The 27,829-nt window shown below is 45.2% G+C and overlaps 1 protein-coding gene across 1 annotated transcript in view; it reads right to left on the reverse strand.

Annotated features, from left to right (window-relative positions):
• The window catches only part of CCDC85C (coiled-coil domain containing 85C), a 112,127-nt gene that overhangs the window by 40,773 nt on the left and 43,525 nt on the right, over positions 1–27,829 (reverse strand). Inside the window, exon 2 of the mRNA XM_069858824.1 lies at positions 3,405–3,481. Within this exon, the coding sequence (XP_069714925.1) occupies positions 3,405–3,481 (77 nt within the window). The remainder of the gene's footprint in view (positions 1–3,404; positions 3,482–27,829) is intronic.

The raw sequence follows: 27,829 nt of genomic DNA on the forward strand, positions 1-27,829 counted from the left end.
CACCTGCTCTGCAGGGTCTTTCCCACCATGGCTGCACCACAGACACCTGGCAGCACAGGTGCGCAGGCATCAAGGGGCCTTTTCTGGTAGTAGCATTTGCTACAGCATCTCCCCAACCAGGGCAACAAAAGCTGTGTGTTGTCAGAATTGCTGCCAGGGATTTTGCCAGCACAGCAATGTCATCCAAAAGTGTGACTTCCTAGATAACACGACCATGCCAGTCAAACACTGTACTGTAAACCTAAGTCAAAGGAAGATTAAAAAAAAAGGAGTTGTTTCTCCTCAGAGAAAAGAGAATGGGAAGAGTGATGATTACTGATGGGTGAGCAAAGTCAGAAGCACCTGAAAATTCCCTAAAAAGCAGAAGTCAAACCCCAAAAATCCGTTTATGGCTAATATAAGTAACATCTACTTCTCCATTTATTTTCCTCCCATTGCAAAGCTTGGTTCAGAAGATGTTACTTCTTGGTCTCCCAAGTTGAGGAAAAGCTCTCTCCATTGTTCTGTTCAAATGAGTCACCAGAAAAAGAGCAGGGTGAATCCCAGCATGCCGGTGCTGAGGGTAGCACAGTGCAGACCAGCTGCCTTGGCATAGGCTGGAAAGCTCTCATCTCTTCCACTGAGCTTTTGTTCCTAAGTGCTTACAGAGAAAGGAGGTAATAGGAAGCAGGAGAAAAAGTTAAGGTTGGAGACACCCTCCATCCCTTAACTTAATGCCTGAAGGAGGCATAAAGACACCACATCTCAGCATAGCCTCACATCCCAGATGCCGACAAAGCAACAAATCTCGCTCAGGATGCATCAGCTAGCAAAGAGTCATTGTGTCACCGGCCACTGTAATATAAATCCTCCTGTAGAGCTTGCAATACCATTTGCCACACTGGCATTCTCAGGTTTCTCTGGATGAAGCACTATTTCAGCTCTATGTTTAGCACTTGGAGAGAAGCCAGGAAGACTTCCATAACCACCACTGATTTGTTAATCCCTTAATGCACAGGAACTGTTTGTTACTTAGGACGTCAGGTTTCATCACTCCTCAGCATGCTGGTGATAGAACTTCTTGACACCAGACTGCAAATATTATTGCAATGTCAATACTCCCAGGGAGAAAGCCAAGCCAAGTTAAAATGTGACTTTAGTGTTGACAAGCCAGTTTGGCATTGCAGAGTTCAAACAGAGAGGATTACCTGGCAACTTTAAAAACAGGAGGAAAGTTTGCCAGGATCCTTTCTGACTAAAGTCTTATCCTGAGATCCGCATGGTAACAGCTAAACACCTTTCAATCAGATGAAGCAAGAAAGAACAGAGTAAGTGGATTATACTTTTCTCGGAAAGTGCTGGGAGCACCGTGTACATACGCATATGAGTTTGTGCCTGTACAAATTTTTTTTCATCTTTCTTATTAAAAGAGAAAACATCCAAATCTAGGTTAGGAGCAGGTTTGGAGGCAATGCAGGACAGCATTCCACCGAGTTCATTCACCCACGCCACGGTAGCTTCAATGCTTCTCCTGTTGCCCCAAGGACAGCTGTCTCAGTTCTACAATAAAAAAAGAGGTATTTCCTGAGTGCAATCTAAAATAAGTTGGATCCTGGACTTTTTTGAAGGCACAGGGGTTGCACAGAACATCTGAGGCAGGCTGGCCTCGGTGGCTGCTGCTGCCAGGGAGGCAGCTGGTCCTCTTCAGAGCACACAGCTATTTTAAGATTCTTTCCCTCCCTCCAGGACTCAAACATCCATAGTAACACAGCCTAAAGGGTACAGGCACCTGAGGACAGTTTGTGCATGCAGGTGTAAAGGCACAGCCTTGCCACTCAAGACAGCATGAAGGTGAAGGGCTGATGTGTGGGGCTGCTTAGGGCTCATGCACCCCAAGACTCATAGGGCTTCACCCTCCTGACACAATAAGCTCAGGCAGCTATTCAGCCCTTATTAATTTACCCCTCATCAATTACCAACCTTTTTTTTTTTAACTTCATAAGACAGACATGATGGAGTAATGTGCTCAGCTGTGGCAGGACAAAGCCAGGCCAAGGGCACATCGAGCTCATCCCCGAATCCATGCGCATCCCAACTGCCCACACACAGCCCATCTGCTAATCAATATCTCCAATTAAATAGTCTCCGGGTTTTGACCGCCACCAGCTCACTCACAAGTTGGGAGAAAGACAGAGGGAGTTAAAATTAAATTAGTGATTGATTAATACATGAAGCCACTCGGTAACAGCTGAGTTGAGCATCCTTTCGGGATTTTAACCCTTCAGCATGCTGTGAGTTTTGTTTCATGGCTAGTAATGCCAATAAGTACACTGGAAATTAGAGATAATCTTTACAAAAAAACTCATAGTAAGGTAAAAAAAAAAAATCAGTAAGCATTGAGCCTTTTGGTTTTATTTCCTTTTTCTAAAGAGGAACGTTTTAGAAACATGATCCTGTAGCAGTTTATTTTCATACTTGGTGAAATACAAAACCCAGCACAACATAAACTAGCAAAAAGGTATTCTTTTTTCACAAAAAAAAAAATAATTAGGAGGCATATTTTTACTTCCAGTCCCTATAAATGGAAAGAATCTGGAACAAAATGACTGTGAAACTCTGTGCTTCAAGTAAGAAGCAAAGTACAGAAAAAAAATATATCTTTAAAATGCCAGGGAGGTAGAACAGTCCAACAGTGAAAGGATGCAAAGAACAAGAGAAAAAGCGTAACTCTTCGAAACACTTAAACAGACAGTGTTCCACTGATTTCAGCAAAGCTGCCCCTCTTTACACCGTGTTGTGTTTTACAGGGGATCCAGGGGACATACCAGACAGAATGACTGTTTTCTTCCTGCTGCTTGACATTCCTATATAAAGACAGGTAAGCACCAAGAGTGATCAAAAAGCCCACTGGCACACAGAGTAGACTTTGAAGGGCAGATGCAAGCAGAAAGTGCCAGTTTTAAAGAGGTCTGTCTTTAAGCAAGATCTCAAATAAACGCTGGGAGCCAGCACTGCACAAAACTATTCCCAAGGCTGTCTTTTGACTACAGCCTCCTCTTTCAACAAGATAAAAGTCAATGTAAATGGGCAAGCGAGACAAAATCCTACAGCAAGGGCACAGGCAGCATTGGACACTCACAGCATCTCTGAGAGCAGCAGTAGATCAAGGTGTTCTGCAGGGAGGCATCGATACATCTCCAAAACACACACAGACACTAACAGAGGGTATACTTTTGTTTTCTCTCTTTTTTTTCTTTAACAAAGAGACCCAATTCTGTTAGTGGGGGGTTGATATGAAAAGACCATTATGCTCTTCCCCTGGTCCACCAAAAGCTCTTGAGCATTCAAGTAGGCAGTCAGACACAACTATATGGAAACAGGAGAACCGAGCCACATTAATATCTATTAGGCAATTAAAAACCTACCTGGGAAAGCAGCTTGTTGTCATCCTCCAGCAGTTTCACTTTTGTTTCAAGTTGCCGGATATAGTTGGAGGACGGATCTTTAGGAAAAGAGAAAAAATCCATTTAAGCTTCTTGTGTTACAGGCAAGTACTGTCAGACAGTGATACATTTTCCCTCCCTCCATGGAAAGTAAGTTTGGGAAAGATCTAATGTAAAAAAATCCATGTGTATAGAGTGAGAAGGGGATTCTGATGAAAAGTTTTTTTCAGTAAAAAGCTGAGATCCAGCAACAGCAATATCTTCTGTGAACCCGTATCAGTGCCAGTAGGTTGACGGGGGGTGGAGGGGAGACAGAAGGAAAGTGTGGTTGAAATATTGTCTTTCGCAATTTTATAATAGTGATTTCCTAGCTTTGAAATCCATTCTCATTCATCTAAAATGCACCAAACTACTCAACAACAGAACAAGATGTTTCCTTTTCGGTTTGAATAAACAATCCCTCCACACACACGCCTTTTCCTTTTGAAAACAACTGAAAAACTCACAAAAACAAGCTGCTGGCACAGCTCTACAAGGAGGTCACCGCCACAACTGCCAGTGCTGTAAAAGAAGGGAGAAGCGTATACAGCAAGGCCACAGAGCTGCATCATGCACACAGCCTGACATACACAAGTGCCTACCCAGGACCATCTGTTTTTTCTAGTGGAAGCACGTGACACTAAACAGAAACAATACCAGGACAATAAAATACAGAATACCGTCACATAAAATGGTAATGTTCAACCTGAAGGAATGTAATGGCCAGTTTACCATTGCAGTAAGACACTAACACTAGATAGGGTGACCTGGCATAGAAGATAACTCGACAGAGAGCTTTGTGGGTGGCTTACTGCCCTCCAAAACATCTGGGTTTTGTTTTGAAATGTGCTCTGAAACAACACATTTGCAGATTTCACAGGGAAGAAAATAAAGGAACCTGGGAAAACCTTTTCTCCTTTTTCATTACAGTTTAACAGTTTGCAATAGTTCCTTCCATCCACCTGGATGTTTGCCAAATTTCTCCTCCACTTGTAATTTTGGTAGCAGAGGCTGTGAGTTGTCAAAGCAGGAGGAAGAGTTTTACAGCTTAAGCATATAAAAAAAATCCAAACACTTTCTGCACTACTAAAAGGACCCTGCAGAACAGAATTATATTTTTCCTCATTTCATTTATAATAGCATGACTGCCAAAGCCACTATTCAACCACAGGACTTCCCACGGAGTGTGAATCGGTGAGGAACCGGGAGTTCACGTGACCACGCTGATGCCAATCAGTGTCCATCACCGACTGCCAGCACCTTTCAGGATCAGCCCCCCCATGGTTAGCAGGCACCACTGGCTGCATCTTTGTAAACACAAACGCATGCTCACGCACAAGTGTAAGGTTTAGGCTGGCTCCGTGCTAAACAGCTTATCTTTGCCTTTGCCAATGGCTGCTGAACGCACTCAGCACAAGCCCGAATGCCGTTTCTTGGCAGCTCTGGGGGCAGTTTTGCAGAAGAGCCAGCATGGAAGCTACAGCTAATCACCAAGAGTGCTTTGACCATTCAAGAGAAAAATTGGAAAATGCTTGTAAAAGTGGTGCCGTAGACTTGTGCCAAACCGCACATAAAGGAACAGCAGGACAGATTGGAGTCAAGTGCCCATCTAAAGCACAAACACCCTCAGAGAGACCATGCTCACTTTTTTGTTCGGATTGAGCTTTGTCCAAACCCAGTAAATCCAAACGAGTCCTTGTGAAAAAGGTTAAGATGACACCATAGGAAGTTATGCAAGTTCAGTGAACCTTTCCAGTGGTGATATGGTTCACAGCGGTACTGCCTTCAACTGCAGAGAACCACAAACTCTGCCCAACAACCACGTAAATATGGGAGGAGTCTCCAGGTTGGAGGAGAAGAAGACAAATCAAACAGGTTATGGGACCAACCCACAACACCTTCCCTGTGAAGGCCTCCAACAGCACTGTGAATTTAGTCATGCATATCAAAAGATGGTGAGTATAACGCTGCAGAAGGTCGGTGCTTAAGTCAGCAAGATTTCAGCATCAGCTTGAACAACTAGCTGAATTAGTAAAGAATCTGTCCTCCAGTGGGATGAGAGTGGAGTTTGAGATTCTTAAATACAAAGCCAGAAGGACCATGGACCCTTTGATCTGATCTCCACTATGCCCCAGGCCACCACACTTAGTTATCTTATCCCTAAATTCAGTCCAGTAATACCCATTTGGCTAAACAGTTCCCAGAATGGTCTCCAGCTCTGTCTGAAGACAACCAGAGACTCCACCATTTCCACTCATATGCTGGATACAACAGCCTCCATCTGGGCAGAGAAAGCGTCCTTCCCTGCATGCCCTCCAGCTTCACCTATACTGCACGCTGCCAGGGCAGCAGCAGAACTTGAGTGCCTCTACACAATGAATGCAGTGATCCTGATACAGCAGGTCTTGATTTTTATCTCAAAGTATCAGGGCATTCAAAGCAGCTTCAAGGAAGGATTCAAAGTGGTGTCACAGGAAAGGCTCAAAACATGCCTGCCTGGGAATCAGAGAAGCGCCTCCAGACCAAGCACAGTCTCTCTATTCATAAATTACACAGACAGCAACAATTGCATAGACAAGTGTAAAAATGCTAGATAACGTTCAAGAAGATCTTGATGTGATGCTGTTAACAGACACAGACTCCACAAGAGCCAGAGTTATTGACTAAGCTTGTTGCCCATTAGCACTCCAAGCCTGAGTCCCAGGCAGCAGGGAGCCTGCTGTATGGAGTGCTCACTCTCACCTTTGTACTTTCTTATCACTACCAAGAGTTTATGTTGTGGACCACCACACCCTGTCACCCGCAAAGAACAGCAACCAAAATGAAAAATTATGGGAACTCTTTTTTTTTTGACGCAGACAAGCCCTTTTGCCCAGTCCCATGTGCACTAAGGTCAAAGAAACTGCAGGAGGTCTTCTCCAAGAGCTCTGCGTTCAAGCACAGTGGGAAGTTACCCAAGGTGGAGGCAGACAACCTGAACCTCATAAACAACCTCTCCAATGTGCTTGCAGTGGGTTTCAGCACTAACGGCAACAGGAAATTAAGGTTAAACAGTTGAACAGTGACACAGAAGCTACTGAGTTCAGGCCTCAGATACTAAAAGAACAGGCTGGTTGATAGAAAAACTTGAGTTTCATAAGCCTTGCAAAAAAAGGGCGCTCCTTGGGAAGGCAACCCCTTCATCCCCAGCAACCAAAACACACCACAGCTACCTCTAGCCATGAAAGCCTGTTCTGAGATCCACCAGAATTCTTCAGACACCATTGTTCAGCTCCAAATCATGTCTGATGTCTGACCTCAGCCAGAAAACACCCCACAAGCAACCTAAAACAGACAGAGGGAAAAAAAAAAGAAAAAAGCAGATGATCTGGGTTTTTTTGAGCAGAAGATGCTCTCTCAGACAAAGGCTAAGGAACAGTGCTCAGAGCCATCACCATCCTCACAGCGCTCTCATAGATGAATTGCCCCCATCTTCTGGACCTGCCAGTGTTGAGGTAGGTGCCAGATGAGCATCCTGATCTCAAGTTTAAAAAAATCCCATAACTCTCATGACAGCAGGCAGTAACACTGGCAGGTTGAGCAGCGAAACCCCAGGCTGAGTCTCTCCCACATTAGATCAAGAAACACATTCCCAACATTTTTCTGCCGCTGACCTTCTTCTTATCAGTCAGTTCCCCTCCTCCCCTGCCTCCCCCAGAGCCATGGGGTGAGGACAGCCTTGCTGACCCACCCAGAAGATACGGTAAAGCTGGATCACTGACAGCTTGGATCCCTTCATGCCCTTCATTAGAAATTAGACGAATGGTCCCCAAAGCCTGCTGCCAGCCATGAGGAATGCACCAGTGCAAATGCCCTCTCCTTGATGGAACAAGCAGCTCCCAGACCTGAGTGCTGGGGTGTACCCCCGGCACACCTGCCTGGGCCACCAACTTGTAGCACTTACTCTGAGTCCACACATGCCTGCTGGTGCCTCACTAGTGACCTAATACCTCATCTTAACCATGCCAGGTGGTTCTGCAGAGCTGTAGCACAGTGAAGGGGAGGCGCAGTATCAGGAAAGCAGACAAAGATAGTGGTGAAGGCAACATGGTCAAGGACACATTGTCAACGATAAGATTTTTGGGAGAATGCTCTGGCACTCAGTGCCACTTGGGATGCCAGCAGGGCCAACATCCCCCTCCAGTTATTCCTCAGGGCCACAAGCAGCAGCTGCACGAGCAATGGATGCCATAGTGGACCAGATGATACCAGAAGGAAGGAATTCACCATCAAAACATCTCATCTCCCACCCAACACTCTCCCTGTCACAGCCATTATATTTGGTGTAGAAGAAGAGGTCAGGGAGAGATGTGATGTGTGCCTTGCCAGGCTGCTGCCCACAACAGCAAAACAATGAAAACCATAATGACCATCAACCATTGCTCACTTGTACGATGTAAATACTCCAAGCTAAATTGATCCCAGAGCTGTAAAACCTGAAGTTCCATTTCTTTACAAAGCCTTTGAAAAACTAATTGGATGTAGCACTGCATATTATCTCCAGAGGTAAAGAGTCACATTCCAGCCCAGGAAGGCGCATTACTGTTATTATCCACCCTGCTCAAGATTTACTGTCTTTAAAAATATACTCCATCTGGAATGGGGTGTAATTCAACTTGGATATAATCTAGCTGAGTAACTTCTCTCCACATAGATAAACCACTTAATACTCATTACAGCTAAATTGAGGCAAGACAAATCACTCTACCTTCTTTTAACTCAATGGCCTCTGAGAGAGCAAGGAACAGCTTGGCTCCTGAAGCTTTTTTAAAACATAAATTAGAAACTGTTTTGTTAATCAAAACAATCTTTCAGCCTGCAGAGCACAGAACAGTGTCATTTTAAAAGACACTTGGAGACACTGGAGCCTTTCTGATTCTTATTTGAGATTTCAGAGGAATCTGTCAGAGGGGTAAATACAATGAATTATACATTTATTTTGACAGTAGCAAAATAAATGCTTCTATTTCCTTGTATGCCATTTCTCCAAACCACAAGTATGCAGCACAGAGGTTTGTGTGGTAGGTATATGGTTGGGATCAAGACACTTTTATTTAAGACCGTTTCATAATGAGGCCTTAGCACTTAACGGAATAGAAGACAAAAAATGAAACCCCTTTACTTAGGGCAGTTCACAATACAGATGCAAGAAAAGGTTCATACAGGTGTCCGTGAGACAAGGAAACAGTCGAGAGTCCTCAGATGGGACTCACTCACAGGAGGATGGTTCCTACACGCAGTCTAGGCAACACAAAACAACTTGGCACGAGCAGACTTGAGCCAACAGAGATGCCTTAGTCCTCTTCCAAGGCATTCCACTGGAATTTGATTTGTCTTTTCAATGTCTACTACAAAATCAGGGGTCAGGCAGCATCTTGCTGGGGTGCTGGCTGGCAGGTCAAAACCGTGATGCCCTACTCCAGCACCATACTGTTGCTGTGTGCACCATGGAGGTGCTCCACACCCCCAGCAGCGAGGCTGGACACTTACTGCCTCCTGCTGTGTTTTTTCCCCATGTGGTACTTTTAGATCATCTAAGAATGATTTAAGACAGTAAAGCACAGCTATATTTTGTCAATGTCCTGTAAACAAGGCTCTTTCTCCTCTCATAAAAAGCAGTAACCCTCAAGGGATTCTCCCAAATCCAAACCCAAGAAAGACAGACAGGAAGAGATGCTCTGCCAGGTTTGCACCTTGCAGTCAGCTGCCACCATCTCCTTCACATGACAGGACACACATTTTCACTTCCTCCCCTTCCATCAAAGATCATCTTCTAAAAAGTCCTTCACTTGTATTCAATAAAACATTTCTCTGTTTGTAGGCCGTTTCATTATCACACCTCTGCTCTTCGGCACCATACTTCAGATTCATATTTCTCTGCTGGTTCCGCTTCTTGACACAGACAAGCAGGTTGAAAAATGGGCCAGTGGTTACATCCTGTAAAAAAGTTGATTTATTAAGGCAACAGGGCTCTTTCAGAGCAGCTGGGAAGCAGATGAAACTCACACCTCTTTATATACTGTCATTAAAGGAAATTATTGAAAGAGGTGGACAAACGCACCACCTTTGCTTTTTCCTAGGCAGCCCCCATCCTTCTGTTCTTACTAACAAACTCCATTCCCAATGTCCTGTTTCAGACTGGTCCATGAGACAAGTTTTCACATCAAGCTTAACTCGGTGGATGTCTTAAACATGAGCAGGGACACCACAAAGCCACTACCGAAAAACTTCAATTTTGCAGACGCGGCCCTCTGCTACGGCACCACCAGGGCTTTTGGGGCAGGCTCCTTGGTTCACCTTAGCGCACTCAATCCTGCAATGACACTCACCTGCGCCCTTCTCTCAAAATACCATGCTCTGCTAACCCCAATCTCCATGCCTCTCAAGTAAGAGCTTGGATGCAATGCAGGGTCTCTTTTGGGACCTGGTAAGAGAATATGAAACAATAACATCTATGGCAGACAGCAGCTTCCAGCCTTTTGTAGCTCTGCAAGATATTCTACAAGCTAACCATACCTATCTCTCTCCCATCAACTCATTCACCCAAGGTGCACAGGCAGCACCTTCCTCCACACACTGCCAGGCAACATTAAAGAGTTGACAGCAGGACACTTAACAGAAGCAGAACTAAGGCCAAATCTTGATTATTTCCATAGGCGAGGTGCTACAGCATGCTTTTACTGAATGGACGCCGCCTAGACTAAGCTAAAAAAATAAAAGGCCCATACAGAGCATTCAAAGCCACCCATGATGACATCTGTCTGAATAAGACAGGTAGGATCAGGCCTGATTTTCAAGGTGTGGGTGATGGCTCTAGTACAAGTATTCAAACACTAGTCAAAACCACAGAGAAGTTATTTGTGGGTCTAATCACATACAACAAAGAAATCTGGTCTCGGACTAATACACATCTACGTAACTCTCACAAGCCGGTGGTTACACACTGGTGACAGAGCTGTGCTGCTGCAAAGTGTGGCTCTGATAGGATAGGACATATGCCAATGCAGCTTTTTAATTAATATTTTATAGCAAGCTTGCAACTATGAGCTCTGAAGTTTTTCAAGACTGCACGTTCCCAACTCAGTTCCAGTTCATTAGGCCTGTCTGGGAGCTTAGCGGCCTCAAGTCAGTCTGTAACAGTCTGATAAGGTCTCTCCTGATTTCGGCTTTTACATCTCACTACTGTGACTTCCAGCCATGACATCATCCCCGCTCACAGCAGAACATCTGGCCATGACAACTGTCAACAGCAGCTCAAGAGCTCCCAATATCTTATCAAAATTTCATTAGGAGGCAGTCAAAAGGGAAGGAGCAGCACGTGCATGTGTGCCCACGTAATGCAGCGCTGCTGTGAGAGAACTGTCTCATCCCATCGGAGAGCGGCAACTGGTTTCTCCTTCCTTGCTTGAGTTACCTTTACTCTACAAACTTCACAGAGGCAGTCCTTCTATCACAGGACCACTGGAGATTGCTTGCATCTGAAGATATCTAACTCCTTCATCCTGTAAAACCTGCTTAACGGGAAGGTGGTAAAACACCTCCCAGTCTTGTAGTCTGACACCACACTCCCTCCCTCCTTAGGGGACAACTTCTGCTGCTGGGACTGGGCAAGGAGACACAGCGCTGCTGCAGCTATTCTTGTAAGCCTGCTTGCAAAGGATGGCCCTTCACTGGGACGCTCTGATGTGCTCCCCACTTGATCTGCTACTTGCACGACAGACCGGTTCAGCCCTAATTATTAGTCACTACTGTTTGTCCAGGTTTCCTGGGGAAATCTTTCCTTCTATCCCCATGAGATTTTGAAAGTAAACAACCAAGGAAAAGATTGCATTCATTTTACAAGTTGTGTTTTAATGCCTGACTATGGACATCGCTCTGAGAACAATCAGTGTGGGTCTTTTTTGAGGTTCAGCCTCAGGCTGAGTTTTTTAAGCAAGAGTGGACAGACTGTAACTAGATGCAATAAGCAAACACAGTGATAGAAATATTATCGTCCATGACACACAGAGCCAGACAGTCTTGACTGGTGTATAAGTAACAGAGGAGGGCTGATTTACACCCACTGCAGTGTCCTTGCCCTGTATACACGTAACCTTGCACTGTCCAAGGAAGGAGGTGCTTTCTGGATCAATTCCAGGTGTTGCAAAATCTGCAACACCCATCACAGCTCAGTGACACCAGGCAGAATTCAGGTTTTCCTTGGCCTCTTTAAGAAGCCATTTTCTGTCCAACCACATCCTTGTACTCAGTGAAGAACTGCCTGAATGCAGAAAGGGCAACTCTAGAGGAAGTGGGACAATGTTCAAATTGCAGGTGGTTCAGAGTGATCCTCCCTTCCAGACAGCGTGGTATTAGCACTGCTTTGTCAATGCTTACTGCTTGATATGAAGAGACAACAAAAGATGCAAGGAGAGCAAGAGAAGATCAAACTGACTACTAGGTACAATACTACATTCGCAAGAACTTGCAAGTGAAAAACTGAGGAGAGGAGCATAGCTCGGTCCAAAAAGCTTTGCTTCCCACATCAGAAGCACTGTAGCAGCACAGAATGTTACACTGTCGCTGATTCCAGCAGAGTCAAGCCATAGCACATCGACCAGTGCCAAAGGAGTGAATTAGGAGATCATCATAATCTTCCTTATCCTGTACCTCTCTACTGTCGCTACAGATGGGCAAAGGCTGATCTACCACAGTATGGTCTAAGCAGTACCTTTCATGAGAGTCTAATTTTAGATACAGAGAGAAAAATCCTCTGCTTTTAATAGATACATGGATTGCTTCTCGTTGGTGCGATGGACTCCTTGATGCAGAGGAAGGAATGGCTGTAACCTCCCCTCAAACTTTGAGCCCTACCAGCCAGCTGTGATGGGACTTTCCCGTGAGGGAAGACCGAGGTGGACAGAAAGTTGTGCCACCAGCACTCATTCCAGGAGCAGAGCTGCAAATCATTTACCGCTAATGGGATTCTGCAGCTTTAATGATTACGAAAAGGTTAAAATGACCTGCCAGGCACCCTCAGCTGTTTAAGCCTCTTTTCCTTCCTCGTGCTGCTTTAATCTTGGTAGCATGGTCACGTGACCCAGTCAAAAAAAGCCCCAAAGCCGATTAGTGGCTTTCCACTGGCTACAAACAACTCAAAACATTTGGGATGGTGGGAATGCTTCACGAGGAGTAGCCCACTTTGCTCCACATGCTCCTTGAGGAAGGCTGTAGCCCCTAGAAGCTGCCAAGAGGGTACAGTCCCAGGGGAAAATCCACAACACCAAGAGGATAGGCTGTACTAATTTCCACCTGTATCCATCCAGTTACTTAAATCCTCCCTCCCACTTCCAAAACACAACCCTTCCTACCTGGCTTTGGCTACCACTGTGGTAACCTCTGTCCCCATCTCTACAACAGCAACCAAAGGCTAGGCCCATCCCACCACCAATGTCCTACACTCAAAGCATCTTCTAAATTCAATGCAGAATTTTGTGGCAGCATCTCTCAAATCCTCATACACAGTAATAGTGTAGAAAAGGATCCTGGGAACTATTACAATTCATAAACTGGGCATAAATCAGTGTCACGCTGGGGCAAAAGCAGTATGTGAGACTGCACAGAAACAACAGCCCTGTATGTAAACAAGGGAAATAATCCTCCTCCATTGGTGCTATTAAAGATCTTGAATAAGGATCTGTGTCCAGTTTTAGGCATCACGCTTTGAGACTCATGTGGACTACTTGGAAGGAATTCAGGAGAGAAATAGGGAGGATCAGAGTGTGGAAAGCATAATCTAGCAGGAAAGCTTGAAGGTACCCAGATTGTTTCGCCTGGAGAAGAAAAGACTAAACATGGATGTAGTAACTGATTCAAATATGTAAATGGTTTCCAAAAAAAGATGAAGTGAATAAATTGTTCTCCATGCCCACCCAGGTAAAGCAAGCTCTCTAATAACAGGGATATTTAAGGGCTAGAAAAGAGTGCCTCAGGAGGTGGAATTGCCACTGATGCTGACTTTCACAAGCAGGTTAGACAAACATCTGTCAGGAGTAGTTTAGGTAGAGCTGAGTCTGCCTTGAGGCAAAGGGATGGGTCAGGTGACCCTGAAAGCCCATCAACTCTGTTTTCCATGCCTACCCTGTGAAAATATCACATGAGAAAATCCGTGGCTATTTCACCTAAATTCCAGAAAGGAAGCACCACAATTATTTGAAGGCAAAAATGAAATCACTAAACAGCCTTTGATTAGCCTGTCAGACTCAGTAATCTGAAACCTTCCACACATTTTGGTTTTCTGTCAACTGCAGAAAGTCTCAACTAACTGCATGGTAACTGACAAACAGGAAAGCCGATCTGGCAAGAGATCATGGAGAATAAGTGTTGGGGTAGGGCCTCCCAGTACTACTGGTATGTTTTCAATAAAAAGGTTACATTGGAAACAGTCGTCTGTTTTAAAATACCGCCAGGAATTTCAAGAGTTAGTACCACCTCAAAAAAAAGAGACTTCTTATCTTTATAAGAGTCATTATTTCCAGCTTTTCACAGAAATTCACAGTCCTAAACCACAGAAGGCCAACATACACGAGGCTCAGTATAACTATAGTAACAACATATGGTCTCTAGCCAAAAGAGCTCAAAAAAGAGATGCTCAGAGAATGCAGGCGAGTTGGGGAATGCCAGGAAACCACATGGGTTAGGAAACAGCCTCTGCAGCACTGACAAACTCCAGTCAAGGCTTGTAGGTACTATGACAGAGGAAGAGGCTGGAGAAGACTATAGAGACATCTGTGTCCACATCTATGAGCCTTAGGGCAGCACAAGCGAGAACACAAAAGTTGCTAATTTGAAAACTCAGTATGTGGGAAATGAATACCAGGTTGTCCTAAGCTACTTCAATAGTCAGAAATGCCCCGTAGTAAGGTAGTTATCAGAAGCCCAAGGACTCTCGAGTTTGCACTAGTGAAATCAAAAATGCTGCAAATTAAAGTCAAGTTCTGTTCAGAGCCCTCTGTTACTCTGTCACAGCCAGAAAGCTCTGGAAAACACACCAATGTGAAACATTTGCACACCAAACTGCCCTGTTAATTATCCCTTGTAAATGCACTGAAATGAGTGCACGTGTATCCCAGAGTCTGCTCCCTGGTTTCCATTTCACACTATTGTAGCTCCACTTCTCAGCAAGGAGAAAGAGTGGAAAATTGGTATTTTTCTCTTTGAACTCATCACACTGACCAAAGCTGCTCAAGACATTTGCCTCTGAACCTGAACCCACCCAAACATGTGCAACTTTGATCCCACCCTCAAAAGATTTGGAGAAATTGTTGCAGTTACAAGCGCTTTGCCACATTTGACAAGACCTTTGCTCATATTTCTCCATTTTTATTGCAGATTTCTAACCATTAATGGTCCAAAAACCTGTGAGAAAGACATCAAGTTAATCCAAAGCCTTGTGAAATAAAACACTTGTGAATGAGTTTTGCTTTGAAATTTTAAGCTTGTTTGAATCCTTCAACATTTTCTCCTGGATAGATTAGCACTACCTCCTAGGTAAGAAGCACTGCCAAGTTTCAGATGGCTGTAAATCTTACATTCAACATGATACATACAAATGGGCCAGTAGGTTTTGTGCAGAAATTCCCACTGCCTTCGAAAGAATCCTGCTTAGAAACTGATAGCACAAAGCAGTCCAGCTGCAGAAGGGCTCTCTTGAGTTTACAAAACTACCTCCTAAGCAACCTGCGAGAGGAAAGGCAGATTAACAGATTAATTGATGGGTCTTTTTTTTATTTAAAAAAAAAAGGGTAAATAAGATGATCTTAAATATTTGCAAAAGTCTTTCTTTGCAAACATCAACTTGAATTTTTTGCAGGCTTTGAAAACACATTTTGGGTTGTAAATCTGCCCCTTCTTTTTGCTTGGGAAGATTCTTCTGGACAATACATGCAGTGAGCCTGGGAGAGGGTTGAATAATTATCCACTCCACACAATGGAAACCAGCGTTTCCAACGTGGTCTTTAACTGTCAGGAATCCAAGCTGCGTGACAATTAGAACTCAAAAATCCTCTTCCATCCTGAGAGAAATTAAACTTTAAATTCCACTCCTCAAATATACCCACCATGTACAGGGAGTCCCCTATTAAAAAATATAACTCATAGATGCAAATAATGCCCTTCTGAGTATGGACAGGAAAAATTTAATTGGCAGTAAGAAAAAAATAATGATTAGGTTAATGAAAAATAGGGTCTATTGACTTCAGCCACTGGACCATTCCTGATGAGGGTAAACAGCCCCCCCGGCCTCTCCATCCTCACTCCCCTCGCCTTTGTCTGATGTGCAAGGCAATGCTGAGAGCAGGAACGCATTCAAAAGCGATGCCTTGGTGGGAAAGGGCTGGAGTCAGATCAAAGCCCTTCTACCCAGGGGCCCATTGGAGCTCAGTGCTCGCTAAACAGCCTCCATGTGCCCAGGAATTCGTTATGCCCCCAACCCTGGTCCAGGCTGCCCTGCATCTCCTCCTTCGCCCCAGCACTGGCTGCCGGCATCTCTCCACCTAAGCCTAAAAAAGCGCAAGGTAGCAAAGCTGTTAAAAATTGCTGGCCTTTTTCCAGCAAAAAGCATTTATCCAGTCATGGATAGTGTTTATGTATGGGGCAGGATAGCAAAAAACCTCATTCCCACACCTGGGGCTGGCAAGGGAGGGCTCTTGCCCAAGTGACAAGAAAGATGCACAATTTCATGGCACCATCTACTCTTGCTGTGCTGCCTGGGATGAGGGCTCATTGGGAATTCTTAGGTAAAGCAGGTTTTCATAAGAAAATGCTGATTTATCAAGAGAGCGTTTTTAACACAGGCGCATCCAATTTCATGCAATTTTTAGTTCAGGATGAAATTTCTGGTGAGACCCTCGGAGAGAGAAAGGGAAGAAAGCCTAAAATAGCTGCAAACTCACGGCTTAAGGCAATTGCCAGGGAACATCCAAATCCCTGCACACTTAGCATTTCTGGAGTTGGGGATTGTGCGCGTTTGTGTCAAAGACACACAGATTTCTATGGCCAAGGACATGAAGCCTGGCTATGTTACAGGCAGAAAGTCCACACCCAGTCGTATTTGCCAAAAATAACCCCAGTTGTAGAGCCAGTGGCTACTACCAGTTAGGATGGACACCTGCACAGGTCCCACCATTCACCCATTATTCAGTTTTGGCTCTTCATGCATTTGGCATTTAGCTGGTTTAACATGCTGGTTTCTCCCAGACAGTATTGTGGGAAGCAGAGCTCTATTGCAGTCCAGAGCACTGAGGGAATTCCTCCCCTTACAGCAGGTCCCCTCTGATTTGGGGTATTTTCCAAGTTAGTTCTTCTCTCTTTCCCCCACTTGGTTCTTTCCTTCCCTTGGCAGTGGAAAACCACTTATCCCTGTGCTCTCCTACTACAGACCATAGTTAAACATTATGTGCTGTAATCGAGCAGTAATTTAACTCACTTTTGACAAACAAGTTCCAACAGCAGCATGACCGTGGGAGGAAAGTGTGTTTCTTCCCAAACACCTTAAAGGGCTCAGTACAGACAGGAAAAACATCTATGCATAAAAACAATATAGTATGTACAGTTCATTCATTGTACTTCAATGCCAAGCTGGAAGATAGCATGAATCCAATCCCTGCCAGCTTTCACCTGAGGTAAAACTCAACCAAAAAACACAAACCTACAACTGGGCAACTGAGGAGCCCCTTCATGTCATCAAATTACACAAACAGAGAAGAGACAGTTGCCTATGTGCTTTACAAGAGGGTGGAGGGAGATCCTCACTTAGGAAAGCAGTGATGCTTCACATCCTACCTGCAGCCTCCCCTGCCAGCACCCCCTGCTCTGTTGCAGGAGTTAGTGAAAGGAAATTAAACAGGAGAAAGGCTGTCAAGTGCAACGTGTTGGCTGTACTGAACCAGCACAGGCTTTGTCAGGGCCAGCTGGGAACAGCAGTAGGCCAGCCAAAAATATGTTATATCCCAAAACTGAGCAGAATAGAGACTCCAGATACCTACAGTGAGGGACACGTGGCATGGCTTAAGACTCTGAATATAGTAAACATATGACTGATCCCTGGAAAGAAAGGCCAGACCATACCTAAGCATTTCCTAACTGTACAATGTCTAAAGGGAATAGAAATAAGATGGAGTAGATTACAACGCACCACTGGGCTAGAGTGAAATAATGAGACAATAGGAAAAAAAACCACACACCTTTTTTTAAGATAAATTAATATTACAACATGAGAAATCATTTAGAAGTAGCAACTCAATCTGACAACTCTGACTCACTCTCATCCATACTATCACCCTCAGGCAGAAGTTTTAGGAAGCACTCTATAAAGCTGGTCTTTGCCAGGACTGAGCATCCCACAGGATGAGTTCCCTGGTGATTAGAGCAAAGCAAGGAACTGCACCATCACCGTGCCTGGGGCAGCAAGGAGAACCCAGGCATTTGGCCACCAGGGATAATAAAATCAATCCCACAATGATTCAGAGAGTAAGCGATCAGAAGAGACTTTCTGATCCCACAAGCCAAACAACTGCTCACTACAGCTTTGTAAAAGGACTATACAAACCTCTACCATGTTTCCCTGAGGTTGTATTCAGATATTAAAACTACGCAACATAGCCTGCTTTCCCTGTTATTTATTAACAGCTTTATTACCTCTCACTCAAGCCCTTTGGACTGGTGGTTTACTGCTCCCTGCCAAGCAGGTTAACACATAATATTCTGAGTCTGCAGAGCAGCCTCCACAGCTCCCTCTCCACCTTGTCGCTTCAGCAGCACACAGGAACCTGCAAGACCCATCTATGTTGGCCTTCAAATGCATATCTGGCATTTCTTCTGCCTCGAAGAGTGGGCTCTCCGCAGCATGGACCTCTGCTTACTATGTGGTGTCACACAGAATCATAGAATGGTTTGAGTTCAAAGGGACCTTTACAGGATATCTAGTTCAACCACCCTGCTGAGAGAAGGGACATATTCAATCAATCAGTTTGCTCAGAGCCCCATTCAATCCGACATTGAATGTTTTCAAGGATGGGGCATCTATCACCTCTCTGGGCAACTTATTGCAGTGTTTTACCACACTCAGTGTGAAAAATCTCTTCCTACTATTCAGTCTAAACATTTGAGAGTCAGTTCTGATAACACATATCGTGGCAAAGCTGAGGCAGAGGGAAGGGATACAGGAAGGGACCCTGACACAAATGTCTTCCTTCCCAACCACATGTTGCTCCTGGCATCTCCTATCTGCTCACTGCAGAAAGTCACCTGGGTCTCCTCTGCATCCACATCTTGGGACTATCTGAGAACTAGTAGAGGGAGAGAAGATGATCTTATTTCCACAGGAGAGCTCTTAGTTACACACATAAAAGAAAAAAGACCACTAGGCACAGGCTCCCTAAAGCCACTGATATCCCCCATCTCCTCCCCAAATAACCAAGTGGGCTCATTTTCTCGGTGCGCACCTTGCACAGAGATGAGAAATGAATCTTTACACCCAAAGATAAAACAGGTTGCTTTGCTCCAGGGACAAGGATGTGGAAGGAAAATGTGTGGATGTCCAAGGTAACACCATTCACAAAAGCATGAAGATGTTGCAGGTCATCAAGCACAGAGGTTCCTAAACTATTTTGATTCCTGATTACTCCAAGTCTTAAGTCCTATGCTTTCCTTCATAAAAGCCAATCAGTATTTAAAAAGGGTATTTTGAAAGACCAATGAATTTCGGGAGTGTTGTTTCAGGGCCTGCCAGAGCCCTGCCTCACAGCAGGAACAAGTCCCTGCTGCTGCTTTACCGGTAACGTCTAGCTTTGGTAGACAGTAGCCGCCAGCTTCCCTGAGTTCAAACCTCAGCTGAAGACCCTGCCCTGTAGAAAGGCAGAAGTTCTACTCATGCCTCCTCCATCCCTCCCAGAAACGCACTGTTCCTGGGGGGACCATGTCTCCCTGGAGCCCCCTGAAGCCACTGATAGCACCCATCTTCCCCAGTTTTTCTCATGTTCTCATTTTAACAACACCGGAGGAAGTAAGTATCCATTGTTTCCCTTGAGAAACTATGCTGCAGCCTAATAGCTGTCACCTTGAGGGAACATGTCCTGACGACTTTCTCCTTCGCCTAATTTCATCCCATTAATCCTTGTTATACATACTGGGTCCGCCATGCACCACACCTCCCCCACCCTGCAGGCCTGGGGGCTTGATGAGCACATCCCTGCTGAGGCTGCTCGCCTTCACTGCCAGAGAAGTGGGGACCCACCTCTCACACTCTCTCACTGCAGGCTCAGCCTCTGCAGGCACATGAGAAATGCCTGGGAAGTCGCTTGCATGGAGGGATTTGTCCTTTCTCCCCACTCAAGTGTCCCTTGAATGTGGTTTAAAATGACAGGTTGTCCCTGCCTTTCTCTAGGAAGTGCTTTGCAATGCCGATTTCCATCCCAAGAATGCACAGCCTGCACAGCACTATTTGTGTTGACCAACAGGAATTTAATCAACCACCAATAAAAAACTGGGTAATACGCAATTGTATGAAGCCGCCAGTCAGACGAAAGGATTTACAAAGGCTGGATTGATCTCCAAGCCCTGGCAGCTTTCCCACGGTCCCCCTCTAATCTGTGGAGCCACAGAGAATACGTGAAAACTCCAAAATCTGCTTTTCCTGTGGGGAAAAAAGTTCAAATAAGTCTCTTGACTACAGATGCGTACTTTCTTTCACATCTCCCTTCTCTGTGGATGGTTCTTACCTAACCCTAAAGGAGCATCACGGCACAGCAAAGCCCCCTCGGAGACAGCCAGCTTATGTAACTGCTAATGCCATAAGTACTACAATGTCTTTAGTGACAAAAAGGCTCAATGCAGGCTCAGAACAACAACAGCCAATTCACTGTAGGAATTAAAGAGAAGAAATTGATGTTACTTTGGGAAATCAATCAGCATGGCCACTACTGCCTTAGCAGGTAGCATCTTCCAGCAGGCATGGGAACATTTGGCATTGGCAAAGCATTGGCAGGATGGTGTTTGCTTACTTGGGGGAAGGGAAGAAATCCTCCAGGCCACTTTTCAGCTGCAAACACTCTCCAAGAACACCAAACTGAGGGTGTTGCTGAGGGTGGCTGCTGCAGAAGGATCTTATTGAGGTACCTGCACGTGACCCCTTTGGCTTTGCGCTTGCACAGGCTGCTTCACCCTCACCTTTCTTCTGCAAAACTGTCCCACCTTCCCAGATGGAAGCCCTGCATGCCAGGGCTAAAGAAAGGTAACACTGATCAGTGCTCTGGGAGCCAAGATGAGAGGACAATATGCTAATTCAGACATGCTGACTCCCTGGACATGTGAGGGTCCACCAAAGCCATGGTGGGGCTTCTCTTCCAGCACAAACCAGGCGAGTATCTGGATTTGGGGGATGAGCTGCAGGAACTGGAAGCAGCCACAACGTTGCCGATGGTGGCTGCACAGAGGCCACCAAACTCAAAGGTAACAGTCCTGGTTTAGAAAGTCACTGAGCTACAAGAAGCTGGTAGCTGGGCAAGTATTGTAGGGAAACACATCATCGTATATGATCATGACATTGTCCTAGTTTTAATTCACCTGGGTACTGGTGGCAGAAGAACATCAGTCCAGGGGGATCTTTGGCCCAATGCAAAGCAGCCTCTATCACATTTTTGAGGCTCTTGTCACCTCTGTTCTTCCCAGGCTTCGAAGCACTAAAGTGGAGGAGAGGACCACAGCAGCAGTGTGTCCATTGCTCTGCCCTACATCCAGCTAACCACACTGATCAGCACATCAGGGAGATGGGGGCAGAATGAAAATTAAAAGAAAAATTAAACAAACACAAATAAATACTCAAGGAAGGGGAACAACAGAGTAAAAAAAAAAAAAAGGAAAAAAAAAAAAAGAAGAGAAGCACTAACCAGCAGTGCAGCCAGGCTGACAGTAGCTGCTTTCCAAGGGTCAGCTGCAATATTCAATTCATCCATAAACCAGCCACATTTCTGTAAACTGTCATAGCATAGCACCTAATGAAAGACACCTTAAAAGTCCAGAGGAGTAACTATTTTACTAGGAGTTGTTATTCATTCAAATGATGAAGAATGAGACAGCCGGGAAGGTATGTCTCCCTTGGCTAGGAAGCAGCTGCAGGATCAAGCTGAGAGGCCACAATGTGGACATCAGCTCTGCTTTACAGCCAGTTGTGGTTTGTGGTAGAAAGAAACGGGAACAGAGATTTCCTGTAGTGGCAGGAGGTTGGGGCAGAGGTTTGGCTGCTTTCACTCCCCAAGCCAAGGTCGCTCTGTGGGAGGCCATGAGAGGTATTTGCCACAAACACTCATCAGAAAAACACAGAAAGCATCTCTAAACAGTTGTGAGCAATCCCCTCTCCACTCACTGCTTCTTCAGTCATGGGGAGAGACCACGAAGGCAAACTTGTCACACCTCCATCCCACTCCAGCCAGCTCACACCACCACCGGCTGTCTCAAGTGAATAAATACACACATATATACAGCACCTTGCAGCATGGCAGGGCTCTCCCTTCCCTCCAATCTGCACTAATCTCCTCTTGCGTCTGTGCTGCAGAAGATAATTTAGAGGCAATGGCATGCTCCCGAACACATTGGCTCTCTCACACAGCAATTAAATGTACATCATTTTCTGGCTGTCCTGTATCCTTGGGGCAGGAGGGATTGTCACCATCTTAAAGTCATGATTTACAGAGGTAATAATCATGGCACCAGTCTCATTACATGCCAACTTTTGGGAAATTAGGTGATAGATATTATTCATTAAGTTGCCACACGATAGCCATATCCATCCATCTGTTGCAGCTGAGCTAACAATTTGGTTTGGAGCATGCAAGCTAATGGCTTCTTTAGGAAGGAAGCAGGCACTGTCCTGAAAGGCAATGGGGAGAAAAGAGCAAGATTGCAAGCGGGTAAATCGTTTAAAAAAAATACTAAATTAAACAAAGCACTCTCAGACCTTGGAGGCTTTGCAAGTACCCAGCAGCGTAACACTCAGGCCAAAGCAGAGCAATACACAAGTCATAATGCGGTGCTTGAAAATGGCACACGTGAGGCAAAAGCTTTGTTTCTGGTGAGCTCAACCCAACCAGCTACACATGCCACAGAGTTCATTAACTTTGGGGTACTCTGTCAGGCTGTTTCACCATACTGAGCTGCTTGAGACCCTCCAAGGAGCTATTCGGACTTTGCCCAGCACAGGGTGTCCTTGCTGTGGGTTGCTGCTCCCCTTGCAGAGATCAGGACAGGACTGCAAAAGCCCAGCTGCCCTTCACCTCGGTGAGAATCCAGAGATCCTCCAGCCATCGTCAGCTGCTACTAGCAGCCAAGATCGGCCTCTAACCGCCCCAGAATCATGGAGATACATGTTCCTTGTCCCTGCTGAAGAACTGGCTGTCATCCAGCAAAAAAACCCAAAAGTGCACAAGAGTGCATGTTCCAGAAGAGACAAAGTCCTCCATAGCTTCTCTGTTTCTCTCAAAAAAACTAATTATCACCCAGTTTTGCCTCAACAAACACCAAGATGGGCATTTTTAGAGAACTCGTTTTCAGGATGATTCACTTTCAAAAAGGGGGAATGAAAAAGATTCTGAAAATATTTTTCATTTTTATCTTTTTAGGGAAGGCTGCGTTCTTAGGCCAGAAAGCAGAAGGTAAGTGCTGAGACCTCAGACAAGCTCAATCCTACATTGCACACACATCCATTCTCAAGTATTAGTCATCACTAGTTAAATAATACAAATGGTTTCCCAGCAAATTCCTTGCCAGAAGGAGAAGAAAAGAGAGTGCTGATGGTACTGCAGTAGCCGGTGCCAGCCTTTGATATAAGGGATCTGCAAGTCTCTGACAGAGGCAGAGACAGAAAGAGCTTCATGCCCATCAAGCTACAGCATATGCCCAGAGGCCCAAATTTATCTTCTCTAACCCTACTCAACCCTTTTAACAAATGCTTCCCCAAGCAAAATGCATTAAGAGGTATCACAAAAATAAAAGGGTTTCTACTTACTCCCTCAATACATGCAAGCCCTGTTTTCAGCCACAGAAGATGCCAGAGCTGGTTAGGGATCTCAGATATGGGTAATTCTGTAAAAGTGATTGCAAGAGGGCAAGGACTGGAGCATGAGGGAGGCAGGGAGCCAAATCCTGTGAGCTGGAAAGTCTATTTAAAAGCTTGCCACTAACTATGGGCAAAACCTAGGCTTTTATGCCCATCCAATTGCAGGCAGCTGCCTAGAGGGGCAATGCTACACCATGGCATCTTGCGATGATGCAGGGGACGTGCAGCTGGACATGGGGAGCTAGCACCAGCCCTTGGCAGCAACCCAACACAAGGTCAGCTGAAACCGCTCACAAAACCACATGCCTAGCACTTCATCTCTAAACTGGAGCTAATAAACTCCCCACTGTTTTTCCCCTCCATAGCGCAGGACATTTGGCTAAGTGGAATGAGAAGCGCGTGTTGTTGTACAGCAGTAGTTCAGCCCAGGTAGCATCCCAACTACACTGGATAGCAAACTTGTTCTCTCTGTAGCATTAATCTGGCACTGCCAATACGCTAAGCAGTACTTACAGCACTTCCATTAAAACTTGATAAAGTTCTGGGTATAAGGCTGGCACTGCCAGGCTCCAATGGTGCCATACAAGCACCCTCCATGAGCTCTCCCCATCAAAAGGAAAAATATGAATAAACTACATATCAATAAAGCTAAGCAGAGCTGTCTGCAGATGTAAGGAAGTGTTACACCCTGGCAGAACAGCTCAGTAACCTGAGGAACAGGAAAATCTAGCACCTAGAGTCAGTCATACATCTATATGCTTTTCTAGATCAGAGCTGTGCATGACAAGCCGTCAGCACAGCCAGGAACAGAGTCTTCCCTGCCTTCCTCCCAAGCCTCACGCTTCAGACAGCAGCTTGTCTTCTCCTCACCATTCCCACATGCCTGGAACAGCCAATGAGGCAGGGCCATAAGTGAAGTGGAGGACACAGCACTGCATGTCCCCAGCAAGAACCCATGTGCTCCTCAGCACCTATGTTCATCTTTGCTGAAAATAGCCCATGGAGGGCATCCCAGGTAAACATGCTGAGCAAAGAGCTGCAAGACACAGCAGCACAGTGCACGCCAGAGGAGTTACACTACCTTTCTGTGAGACAAGACTGCCTTAAATATGTTCCTCTCTAAAGGTAACAATCATCTGGGAATTTTAAGGTGCCCTTAACTATGCTTCTACAGGTGGCCTTCCAGCATCCTGCATTAGCACAGGTTCCCATGTGGGAGCTGAAGGGTTAAGAGTCATTTTGCAGGGCTGCTTATGACATCGTCCATAGCATATATCATGAGGTTAGATACTGTTATTAGGATGAAAGGTACATAAGGATACCATAACTCAAGATTCACACAGACAGATTTGTGTTTCCTCAGAACGCAGCAGCTTCTGCCTCAGGCAAGAAGACAGCGGGAAAAGCAAAACATACAGCAGCTGAAAGGGACGAAAATACGAACATAAACTAGATTTGAAGACATTTAGGCTAGAAATTAGGGAAAGGAGGTATGAGATTCACGAACAGCTTTGCAATACAAGCAGTTGGGGCATACATTTCAGAAGACAGGCAGCATCAAGCGGGAGCATTCACTATGGTGCAAGACCACATTCACTCACCCAAAGGGCCCTTCTAATCTCATACATCCTTTAATACAAGTGCATTTTGCATGTATATAGATATAGATAGATATATATACACACACGGACTTATGTATGTGTATACACACCATCACCACATATCACACCAACATCAATGTAACATTAACCTAAGGGGATGGCCCTGTTCATTGTGATTGTTTAGATATTAGACCATTCCTACCTTGTGACAGTAAATCTAGTATGACTAGGTAAGGCATAATTAGAAGTAGATACCACCCAAATTAATTTGAAACAAAGATTCAAGAGCAAATTCAATCCTGGTTTAATTCTACTGAAGTCACTTAAATGACCTCAGGGTTGAATTTGGCTAACTTAAATACCCATATCTCATTATTACCAGATAAGCTGTGTGCCTACAAAGGGGCAATGGGTCTTTTGGACAAATATAGTGACGCAGAGATAGGCATGTCCTGGATGGAGGCAATGTATAAATGTGTCTTTTGGCTTAAGATCCTCTAGCACTTCAACTGCTGTTTTCACTGATGTTTTTGCTTACATAAAAAATTCAGTTTCAGCTTTTCTACAAAATAACACAAGTAACGCACTTTCCTTCAGGTCATTGCCACAGTATAGCAAGTGCTGGGTGGCCCTTGGGAATGTGAGCTTTCAAACAGATTAATACAGCTTGACTGAAGAAGGGAAGACAACAGACACTACTTAACGGACTCCAAGTTGGGCTCATCCTTGAAGTAAATTTTCTTCACAATCTCACAATCTCTCAATCGGAAAAGCCAGTCCTCATATAATGAAGTGCAAACACTTCTAGTCTTCTCAATTACCTTTAATTAAGACAGCTGACAAAGGGTAAAGATTCACTCTTGGGAGGTTTTGCTTTTACTGGCATTGTGTTCATTTTTTTTAAAAGGATCTCAAATATTCAGATGCTAGAACCACAGGTTCAGTGACAATAACTGAAAAAATTCTGTAAAACGTATTTTACAAATATTCATGTTTCCATATAATGACTGGCTGTTTGTTAAGGTACTGTGCACTTACCCAATGGATCTGTAATCACAAGAAGAGCCACGGAGCCTTCATTACACAAAGACCTTGGAAAGTTTATCGCAGGGAGTTTATCGCAGTTACTGGGTCATCCTTGACTTTTTAAAGCCTTTTGTGAGTTATAATTAATGATACTAAAATGATGCATACATATTACAGTTATCTGTGGTTTTGCCCACAATGGACGCCATCAAGGGCAAGAAAGCACCGATAAAAAAAAACAGAAAATAACTCTTCATCTTCTTCCCTCTTGGCCCCTAAACTGTACGTCAGACTGTTGTGCAAGAGCACAAACTTTTTAATTTCATTCAGACCACTGATGTGCTGGGTGCTGATGGAGCAGCAGAGCCAAGGGCACAGGGCAAGGCAGCTGCCTGGCTGTGCTCTGCCTGCAGAGTGGCTTTCCCGGTCTGCAGGCAGCCCTGCCCACAGCATTGCTGCAGTGGGAAGCCGGCAGCCCCGTGGAGAGGCACGTGCTGCCATCAGCGTTCAGGGACCACAACCTGCCACTCGTGATTTTACACGTGACTTTAGCACTAACAGCCTGGTTAACATCTGGGGAAGACGTCTGCCACGCAGACGCAGGCCAGTGGCAGAGCCCCAAGAGCAGCCAGCAAACCCCTGGTGAGATCCATGGAGGACACAGCATGAGGACACAGCTGAGAGCTGCATCTCAACTGATGGGCAGACAGAGAGCAAAGACAAGAGTAGACAAACACTGGCCCAAAAGCACAGGCAGGCTCACAGCTGAAGAGGGCAGGCACAGCCAACATCCAGGCTATCCCTGTGTGCCACTGCAGGTACACGCAGAGCCCACCCCTCTTCTCCCTTTCCCATGGAGAACAGGGAATTGTTCAAAACCTCGGCAAAACCTTGTTTGATTCACCCACTGCCTCTTTCCCAAAGAGCACAGCTCCAGCCACCCTCAGCTGCCAAGGACAGCACAGTTTAGAAAGGGATGTTCTATTGTGCACCAAGCTATTAGAGAAAATCCCACTTTTATCTTAGCAAAATAACTTTCCCTTTACTGCCACTCCACCTATCTTCAACTGCATAATCCAACTGCAGCATCTAAAGTAATGTTTACCTGGGAAGAAGATACTGGCCAAATGCTCCGTGCCTAAATCCCAGACTGCAATGGGATGCAGCACTTGGAAACCAAGAAAATAACAACAGTGCCGGATATCAGCCAAATCCGGGTATCAGTAATATGGAAAAGCAGCTGCCTGGGAAGACTACACACATTAGAGGGTCAATTCAAAATAGGTGCTGGGGAGCTGGGCAGGATGAGCTAGTTAGGCTTCTCCGCTGCTGGGAGATGTGATCCCTCAGCAAGGTTGCTACCTTGCCATCGCAGCGCTTGAGAAATACCAAACATGCTCTCACAGCACCCATCTGCACGTCAGTGCTGTGCCCTGCACCTCCCAGCCCCGCTGCCTTCTGCTCACTCCCATGCAGCTCTTCACACCCTCCCGCATGGTCACCTAGGCTTTCATCTGTTCAGCATCAAGAAATCAGTTCAAAGACACTGATATGAAAATAATGGGAGCACTGAGCCCCAACAGGATGAACTCAATCAAAGTGCCCATGTAGCA

Source organism: Phaenicophaeus curvirostris, chromosome 5 (assembly GCF_032191515.1).
Source record: "Phaenicophaeus curvirostris isolate KB17595 chromosome 5, BPBGC_Pcur_1.0, whole genome shotgun sequence".
Classification (NCBI taxonomy): Eukaryota; Metazoa; Chordata; class Aves; order Cuculiformes; family Cuculidae; genus Phaenicophaeus; species Phaenicophaeus curvirostris.